The sequence below is a fragment of the Sinocyclocheilus grahami genome, unplaced genomic scaffold, assembly GCF_001515645.1.
Source record: "Sinocyclocheilus grahami isolate Dianchi unplaced genomic scaffold, SAMN03320097.WGS_v1.1 scaffold420.1, whole genome shotgun sequence".
Lineage (NCBI taxonomy): Eukaryota > Metazoa > Chordata > Actinopteri > Cypriniformes > Cyprinidae > Sinocyclocheilus > Sinocyclocheilus grahami.
This window is the reverse complement of record NW_015505599.1, coordinates 195,421-205,744: the sequence shown is the minus strand read 5'-3', so window position 1 is coordinate 205,744 and position 10,324 is coordinate 195,421. Positions and strand designations below refer to the sequence as shown.

The following is a 10,324-nucleotide window of genomic DNA, read 5'->3' as shown; positions in this document are numbered from 1 at the left end:
ACAGCGTTTCCTAGCACCTGCCGCTTACGGATTGTTTGGAATTATAAATATGAGTGTAGTTCGTCTGTTGATATCACATGTACATTTTTTGTTCGTTGTTTTTTTTAGTTTGTTACTCAGACGCAGGCAGTGCGCTGCATGAGACAAAAAAAGTCTCAAAGTCGCATAGCCGCTCTTTAGTGTAGATGCATGTTGATTTTATCAGACGATGCCGTGATTATAAATGTGAGACTCCTGATTAACAATAAAAGGGGTCGTGTTTAGTCACTATTTAGTGTGGTATTTTTTGACAATATTCACTCATCATGACAGAAAAATAGGGCATTAGAAGTCAATATACTGCAGTATTTCCTCTCAATCAGTAGAAAATATGGTTAACACCCGGTCATGCATGAAAAAACAAATACCGCCATGTACCGTGGAACCGGTATAATTTTGAAAAATACCGTGATATAAATTTTTGGTCATACCGCCCAGCACTAATTATATCTAATGCGGTCACGCCCACGAGCCGATCTCGCTTTTCAGATTCTAAACATCCACGTGAGACACGCGCACAAGTAAACGCCCACATCGCCTCCGCGTAAACAAACGTGAAGAGTTCATCCCGGCTACTTTTTGTTTCTGGAAGAAGACGCGCTGAGAGAAATAACCCAGAATTTACCTCACAAAGCAATGCGTCACGCAGCTAGATCCAGTGGAGACTATCACTCTGATGAGTAGCCTAAGATTACTTGCATCTGTTGTTGTTGTTATTGTGACATAACTTGTGCACATTTTACTAGTTAGACTTTTCTAATTCCTGACTACATGTTTGAAATCAAGTGAAACATTTTGAAATATGTGATATTTCATTGTCTAAATGTTTCACAACGCCTGAATGTTTAATATTTTAACATATAACCACAAGATATAAATATAGTATGAGTGTTAACACTATGAATGAATGTTTGGCACAAAGGTGTGTTACTGTTCAAGTCTCAGTGTTCAGATCAGTATGTGAAGAGTTCATCCCGGCTACTTTTTGTTTCTGGAAGAAGACGCGCTGAGAGAAATAACCCAGAATTTACCTCACAAAGCAATGCGTCACGCAGCTAGATCCAGTGGAGACTATCACTCTGATGAGTAGCCTAAGATTACTTGCATCTGTTGTTGTTGTTATTGTGACATAACTTGTGCACATTTTACTAGTTAGACTTTTCTAATTCCTGACTACATGTTTGAAATCAAGTGAAACATTTTGAAATATGTGATATTTCATTGTCTAAATGTTTCACAACGCCTGAATGTTTAATATTTTAACATATAACCACAAGATATAAATATAGTATGAGTGTTAACACTATGAATGAATGTTTGGCACAAAGGTGTGTTACTGTTCAAGTCTCAGTGTTCAGATCAGTATGTTCAATCATGTGTCCTTGACCTTCACTGTGTATATCTTTATTACACTGTATTGCAAATAAAATACAAATAATAATCAAAGACCCACATTATTTTACTCTCCTAACACTCTTTCTTACCTGCCTCGGTTCAGTCACATTCATATTGATGGCCCATTAGGGGAGGCCCTTTGTCTCTCAGGTGTGAATCACTAAATATTCATGACCATTGTCACTCCCTCGCATAAGGGCATTCGATCACAAAACATGTTTTACAAATGTTAAATCAATATATTGTTTTCTGTAAATAAGCGAACAGGATCATTTTCACATCATTTGTGAAAAAAACTCTAGTCTACCACATTCTCAAAAGTCTTGTGAACAAAAGTTCTGTTTGTGTTTCATGGCCTTATTTCAGTGACTTAAAAAAAAGAAGTTTTTTTCACTAACCATGCATAAACATTGTTTTCTCAAAAACACAAACATGTACTTTCATGCTGCTCACAAATTATTGTAGCCCAGTTTGTGCTGAATACAGTGTTATCAGACTTTAGTCATTAACATTTTTTTTTAAGATACTGAAAAAAACCCTCAAATGTCAAGGCATGCCAAAACTTCTCCAGGGTTCCAAAACTCCCTCAGACCCCAGAGGGTTAAATGGCAAACACTTTTGCTGTCATTGTTTCAACCTTAATGTAGGTTATGGTGAGTGTTTTACTGATGTAGAATTGTTTACAGTATGTTTGGGTTCTTAAAAGTTTAAGATTTTATATATAATTGTTAATTTAACTTTAAAACACTGTAGTCATTTTCTTAATTTGTCATGACAGATGTTTGCATCATGACATCTGTTGATATCACATGTACATTTTTTGTTCGTTGTTTTTTTTAGTTTGTTACTCAGACGCAGGCAGTGCGCTGCATGAGACAAAAAAAGTCTCAAAGTCGCATAGCCGCTCTTTAGTGTAGATGCATGTTGATTTTATCAGACGATGCCGTGATTATAAATGTGAGACTCCTGATTAACAATAAAAGGGGTCGTGTTTAGTCACTATTTAGTGTGGTATTTTTTGACAATATTCACTCATCATGACAGAAAAATAGGGCATCAGAAGTCAATATACTGCAGTATTTCCTCTCAATCAGTAGAAAATATGGTTAACACCCGGTCATGCATGAAAAAACAAATACCGCCATGTACCGTGAAACCGGTATAATTTTGAAAAATACCGTGATATAAATTTTTGGTCATACCGCCCAGCACTAATTATATCTAATGCGGTCACGCCCACGAGCCGATCTCGCTTTTCAGATTCTAAACATCCACGTGAGACACGCGCACAAGTAAACGCCCACATCGCCTCCGCGTAAACAAACGTGAAGAGTTCATCCCGGCTACTTTTTGTTTCTGGAAGAAGACGCGCTGAGAGAAATAACCCAGAATTTACCTCACAAAGCAATGCGTCACGCAGCTAGATCCAGTGGAGACTATCACTCTGATGAGTAGCCTAAGATTACTTGCATCTGTTGTTGTTGTTATTGTGACATAACTTGTGCACATTTTACTAGTTAGACTTTTCTAATTCCTGACTACATGTTTGAAATCAAGTGAAACATTTTGAAATATGTGATATTTCATTGTCTAAATGTTTCACAACGCCTGAATGTTTAATATTTTAACATATAACCACAAGATATAAATATAGTATGAGTGTTAACACTATGAATGAATGTTTGGCACAAAGGTGTGTTACTGTTCAAGTCTCAGTGTTCAGATCAGTATGTTCAATCATGTGTCCTTGACCTTCACTGTGTATATCTTTATTACACTGTATTGCAAATAAAATACAAATAATAATCAAAGACCCACATTATTTTACTCTCCTAACACTCTTTCTTACCTGCCTCGGTTCAGTCACATTCATATTGATGGCCCATTAGGGGAGGCCCTTTGTCTCTCAGGTGTGAATCACTAAATATTCATGACCATTGTCACTCCCTCGCATAAGGGCATTCGATCACAAAACATGTTTTACAAATGTTAAATCAATATATTGTTTTCTGTAAATAAGCGAACAGGATCATTTTCACATCATTTGTGAAAAAAACTCTAGTCTACCACATTCTCAAAAGTCTTGTGAACAAAAGTTCTGTTTGTGTTTCATGGCCTTATTTCAGTGACTTAAAAAAAAGAAGTTTTTTTCACTAACCATGCATAAACATTGTTTTCTCAAAAACACAAACATGTACTTTCATGCTGCTCACAAATTATTGTAGCCCAGTTTGTGCTGAATACAGTGTTATCAGACTTTAGTCATTAACATTTTTTTTTAAGATACTGAAAAAAACCCACAAATGTCAAGGCATGCCAAAACTTCTCCAGGGCTCCAAAACACCCTCAGACCCCAGAGGGTTAAATGGCAAACACTTTTGCTGTCATTGTTTCAACCTTAATGTAGGTTATGGTGAGTGTTTTACTGATGTAGAATTGTTTACAGTATGTTTGGGTTCTTAAAAGTTTAAGATTTTATATATAATTGTTAATTTAACTTTAAGATACTGTAGTTATTTTCTTAATTTGTCATGACAGATGTTTGCATCATTACAACTTTATTAAAAAAAGGCCACAATGTTTAAGAGGTTTTAAATAAACAGTAGCACAGTGTAGCATAGTTTGTGATAATGCTTGGTATTTATTTGGTGCTGTTAAAACCACCACAACAAACCTGTAGCTCTTTTATGAAATAGTAGTTAATCGCATTTTAAATCACAAATCGCAGTTTTGATCAGAAAAATCGCAATTAGAATTTTTCTCCATATCGTGCAGCCCTATCGTTCGGTACCAAATTTCAATATCTAAGGGGTTAATCCCATCAGCGTCAGTCAGCCAATAAGCCTGCAGCACTAGCCGGTGTGTTTGACTAGAAGAGGTGCGGAGCAGATCGATCATCCACGAGAGCGATTCGAAAGCGCACGGAGCGGTCTGCTCTCTTTAGCTCTCGTAGTTCTAATACACCGATCGGTCTGCACAGTCGGTCCGCGTCAAGTCAAACACACCTACTAGTTTACACCGGTTACACTCGGAGATGTGGCGCACACATGAGGCTGTAGTGTGAATGCGTCCCAGCCCCCTTAGATGTAAGGCTACATTTACACTGGTGTGTTTGTTTTAAAATGAAAACAGGGGCTCAGGAGATGAGTCTTTGAGATTGTATAAACATCAACAAGCTTTTTTTCTTTTTTTTTTTTTTTAGATAATGTAATCTTGTTAAAATTGATTTCATAAAATTGGTATCGGAAAAAGTATCGTTCAGGAACCGGTATCGAAGTCAAGGTATCGGTATCGAAAATTTTTGAACGATACCCAGCCCTAGTAGTAGCGGTTCATCTCTGACCAATTAATTCACTTGATCAAATTACAGAGAGTAAGGTAATGGTTGTTTTTAAAAGCAATATCAATTATAATATATACATGGTATAACATATTTGATTGTAATTACAGACCGTATCTGTTGTTTTTAGGGTTGAACTCACCCCATCCATCAGCTCCATCACCTCCTTTAGCGTGGGGGCCGCTGAGGGAGAGAGGAAGCCGGAGCGGTCCATCACCCACGTGGACACAGTCGAGTCTCCAGCTTCACTTTTGGGGGTCGCTGGAGCTTTCGGAGTCTTGGGAGATGCAGTTTTCTGTGGAGCAGAGGTGACTTTCTCATGAGCATCCGGATCCTGTAAACACACAAGTGTGCAAGACACAAAACACATGATTATTTATTAAAGACAGGTTTTAAAACATATCTTAACCACACATCGTCATACGAACCAAACACTGCTATCACCGATTCCGAAGTGCCACAAGCGTTAACACTATAAAACCTGCTGTGTCATATTTAATATGCAGATTTCTAAGGGTTATAAATTGTCAGCATGATCTGGTCAACACTTCTATCGTCTGACTGATGGTTTACACGTTCAAAACGAGTATAAGGCCTTTAAGCGTAATTGTAAAAACGTCCACCTTCAGCTCATGCTTCATATGTCTAATCTTTACAGATTTTTACAAAGCAAACATAAGCATAACATTGATATTATTAGCAATATTTCAAGGTGACCATTTCATTAACTGAGCTTTAGCCTACTTGATCATCCAGACATTATTTTTAATTTTTTTTATTCATGTTCAAATGTATCAGATATGATCCATCAGGCTTTTGAGGAATGTTTCATCATTGCATTGCATTATAGGTTTTGAAACGACAGATCTTTAATCGTAAAACTAAGAACTGAAATATCATACAGAATCTGCTCAAAGGAGCTATTCCTTTGGGAATTAGACTACACTTGTCCCCGTGTTTCTCCCTGTAGATTCAGCTGCGGTGTTGCAGAGCCTCTGGACAGTAATGCAGAAAACACAGCCGGAGCATGTTAATACAACTGCACACACGAGAACAATTAGTAGAAAGTTTGTCTTTTTTTTTTTTTTTCCTTCAAACGATTCGAATGTCAAAAGCAGGCCTCACTCTGACTTTGTGTAATAGACTTTGCAATTAAAATCATTGATGTTTTCATTATACCCTCTTCAGGACCTGACCTGGCCCCTGCTATAAAACACAAATCAACAGAGTTCATCCACAAGCCTTCCCAGCCGCTGCTGTGAAATACCTGCCGCTGCACGCTCTCCTCAGACACCAGCTCTTCAGTCTCCGTCTGCTGCAGCACCGGAAGCGTCGTGTCCACGCCGGCGTAGTAACCCGTCTCTACTTTACGCTTGATAGTGGAGTTCCAGTGGTTTTTGACAGCATTGTCCGTTCTGGAAAAAATAAACTAACTAAGAAATCTTCTCAACTTCACAGTATAGCAGTCTATGGGAGCTCATAACTGTGAGATCAGAACTGTGATATATAAACTCGCAATTGTAAGAAAATGTCAGAATTGTGAGCTGACTTTCCCCCCTCAGAACTGGACTTTATAACTCGCAATTGCAAGTGTATATCTGAGAAAACAATTCTGAATTGCGGGATATAAAAAGAGAAAAAATAGGTCAAATGTGAGATATAAAGTTGCAATTAGCTTGAACTTTTTTTATTCCGTGGCAGAAACAAGCTTCCATACCAATCAGACATGTGTCAACATTAGGGATGTCAAAATCTCATGATACGATAATATCTCGAAGTCCACGGTACGATATTTATTGCGATATTTAAAAAAAAAAAAAATTGCAAATGAAGATTTGGAAAAAGATGACAATTATGTAAATTTTAAAGGGGTCATCGGATGCCCATTTTCCACAAGATGATATGATTCTTTAGGGTCTTAATGAAAAGTCTGTAACATAGTTTAGTTAAAATTTCTCAACGGTAGTGTAAAAAACATCTTTTCAGATCAAGCCGTTTTTGTAGCATTTTCCTTTAAATGTTAATGAGCTCTGCTGACCCCGCCCTTCTCCTCCGAGCTGCTCTCAGAGAGACTGTTTACTTTAGCAGCATTCATCGTGAAACTTGCTAACTAGCACATTATTAGGAAAGGCGATTTGCAAAGATTCATTACAAAACATTATACTCACTTCTTCTGTAGGTGAAGCTGGATCATGAATGATTTGCGCAAACATAGACGCATTTATGTAGATCGGTGGCGCATTCCCTTCAGAAACAAACGTAATCCACTGCGTCTGCAGCGGCTCAGATGTCGGGAGTAAATGACGACTGCTATGTTCATTATTACATCCAACAACAGAACACCTCAATCGTTCAGGAGTCATTCTTGTCTACATCTGCTCCAGCGGTGAAACACTGGCAGACTGATGACAGTCACTCAGGGCGGAGCTAAGGTAAGACGCCAGTCCAGTCTGTGCTGAAACACTGCTGTCAATCAAACTATCGTGGGAGGGGCCTGTCTGTGTGACGTCACACAGACAGGCATCTGAGATCTGCTCGATTTGAGAAAGGGGTAAAGATTTGAGCAGATCACCGGATCACGAGCTGATCGCATGAACCAAGTGCGCGCTTTGCTTTGAAACGTGCAGCGAAAACAGACTTGATGAAGGGATTAAGCCATATTGTGCTTTCAGTTTTAGTTCGTTTGACAGATATTGTGCCAAAGCATAATGGCCCAAAACACAACTTTAAAGACCTTTTGTGTTAGAATAAGAAGTTTAAATATATTTTTAAAACTACACTTTTTGCATATCGTCATCTGACCACGATAATATCGTTACATCCCTAGTCAACATGTTTTAAAATATAAAGTATTTTAAAATATGTTCAACTGAAGCTCGCCTACCATTACATTCAGCCGTGCTCCATTCTGCTGATTCTGAATCACGAGCCTAAACCAGCCCAACTCCACAAGCCTTCCCTAAAAGCCAAGTAACCAACTACTCTTTCAGACAACCTATCATTCCTAAAATCTCCAGTGCGTTCACCTTCCCGGAAGCAGTTTGGCGATCTCGGCCCAGCGGTTGCCCAGCACACAGTGAGCCTTGTAGATGATGAGATCTTCGTCTGGGGTCCAGGAAGACTTCTTGACGTCTGGATTGAGGTGGTTGTGCCAGCGCTCTCTGCACTGCTTCCCGAGACGGCCCTTCAGGTGCTTGGCCACCATCGCCCACTGCTTGTTGCCGTACTTCTTCACGAGCTCAATCACCTGGACACAGCCACGAACAGACTTCACATACTGCGTCACCGACGCATTCCCAGACTAGTCTGATTGATCAAGATTGCTGGTTAAGAAACTGCTGGACCAACTGTAAGGCCCCTATGAAGTCTATTGTGTTTTTTCCAGTTTTAATGTTTCTGGATTCTGTTCTACCCAGCGTTCTTTAATGTTATACAGTAAATTCAATTCTTATGATTAGATTTTGCTATTCCAGTCTTGATTTCCACATTGTAGAAAAATCATAGGCTGTATGTCACTTAATAAAAACAAGATGAGAATTTGGAAAATTGTATGTAGAATATATACCAAAGAAATGTTTATGACTTAACATAGGGCTACACGGTTGTGACAAAAATCATAACTGTCGATTATTCCCTTGAAATTGTAATTGCGATTTTTAATTACGATTATCGGAATTTACATTGAATGATGTTTATACCATTGTTTGATGCAACTGCATGCAGTATTTCTATATGAAAATAAACCAGCTGAAAACACTAACTGAAAAACCTTTAGTGCTTTTCTATAGTATTAAGCCTCAAATGTCAACTACACATCGGATTGGTTTCTTCTTTCAATTATAAAAAAGTAAAAATATGAATGGTATTATAACGTTATACTAAAATTAAAATAATGGGAAAACCCCTTAAGATAACATGTAGAACGAAAAAACTCATCTTAAGCACGCAGAATAACATAAGTGGACTTTGAACGATTAATTGCCGCTTTCAATGATTACGTAGTTGTGGCATCCATAATTGTAATCGCGATTAGAAACTGGATTAATTGTGCAGCCCTAACTTCACATTTCACTCATTCCCATACTTTTCCCAGCTTGGAAATCACACTTTTGATTAAAAGACTCTTTTTTTGGTACCTTCTCATCCTCCTCCTTTGTCCAGGGTCCTTTGACGAGATCAGGATCCAAAACTTTGAACCAGCGATGCTGACACTGATGCTCCGATCGATTCTGTAACAACAACGACACAACTGCCACCGTTAAAGCAGACCACCACAGAGACCCCTCTCTCATGTGAGCTCTCTGAATGCATTATTGATGTAGACAGACTTACAGGCAACAAGCCAGCGATGTATTTCCAGTCATTCCGTCCAAAGTTCAGCACCAATTTTCGCAGCTTATCATCCTGGAAAACACAAAGCCAAGAAATAAACGCATATGCCATCTTTCATTTCTGACAAATATCCTCTGGATTCCATGCAACTGAAAAAAAGTTGCATTTATTCTCCCAATTTTGTCAGGTTTGCACAACCAAAACCTTCCCACTTAAAAAAACCAAACGACAAGACATTGTAATCCATATGAATCGAGCATTGTTAAGATATGTTGGCTTTATATGGGGAACATATTTCATTTTATCCTGTAGTCACGTGAACACTGATGTAGCATGTTTGAGCTTCTGTTTACCATATTTCATGAGCTCCCAGTTTGCGTGCAGATCAATGTTTATAGGTCTAAATATTAGATTCATAGGTTTAGAATGACATGAAGGCAAGCAAACTATTAAACATGTATTTATCTTTCTAAATAGCGTAAAGTGGAGACGGAAATTCTGGAAAACAAAAGTGAAGTTACAGGTGTGTCTTATATATCAGCTGCTTTCTAATAGCTTTCGATCTTTTGTTTCAGAGTGTTTCATAATCTCAAGCAGTTTCCGCAGTGATCTGGAATAAGCTTAAAGGGTTAGTTCACCCAAAAATGAAAATTAGACTGTTTTACTCACCCCCGAGGCATCCTAGGTGTATATGACTTTCTTCTTTCAGACGAATCGAGTCGGAGTTATATTAAAAATGCTCTTTGATCTTTCAAGCTGTTTCATGGCACTCAGCGGGTGTTGCATGCTTCAGTCCAAAAGAAGTTAAATAAAAAGCGCCCATCCATAAAAACAAGTGACGTATGAGGTCAGTGCTGCGCATGCGCCGGTGAGTCTCGTGAAAACCAACGTTTGTTAACAGGAGCAAAGGAAGCAAAGTTTCCTTACTTTAGCAAAGGAAAACCAGTCTCCTCTTGGCTTATATCGAAATCCTCCGACATTCTTCTTTACATATCCTCGTTTTGTACTTCTAATTAGTGACCGTTGTTTTGTTTTGATCTCTCCGCTGCGCTCCCGCGTTCGTCACTTCTGAGCAGCGCATGCGCAAAGCTGAACTCATATGTCATCCGCCCGGAACAGCTTCCGTTTACAACTGTTGGCGCAAGCTACATTAAAGTGATTATTAAGTTTTGAATATGCATATTTTTCTTACAAAAATGCATCGATTCGCTACAGAAG

At 38.4% G+C, this 10,324-nt stretch overlaps 1 protein-coding gene across 1 annotated transcript in view; it reads right to left on the bottom strand.

Annotated features, from left to right (window-relative positions):
• The window catches only part of LOC107551327 (myb-related protein B), a 28,007-nt gene that overhangs the window by 15,994 nt on the left and 1,689 nt on the right, over nt 1–10,324 (bottom strand). Inside the window, exons 3-7 of the mRNA XM_016232888.1 lie at nt 9,107–9,178; nt 8,911–9,003; nt 7,801–8,021; nt 6,042–6,189; nt 4,917–5,108 (exon numbers count right to left, since the gene is read on the bottom strand). Of these exons, the coding sequence (XP_016088374.1) occupies nt 4,917–5,108; nt 6,042–6,189; nt 7,801–8,021; nt 8,911–9,003; nt 9,107–9,178 (726 nt within the window). The remainder of the gene's footprint in view (nt 1–4,916; nt 5,109–6,041; nt 6,190–7,800; nt 8,022–8,910; nt 9,004–9,106; nt 9,179–10,324) is intronic.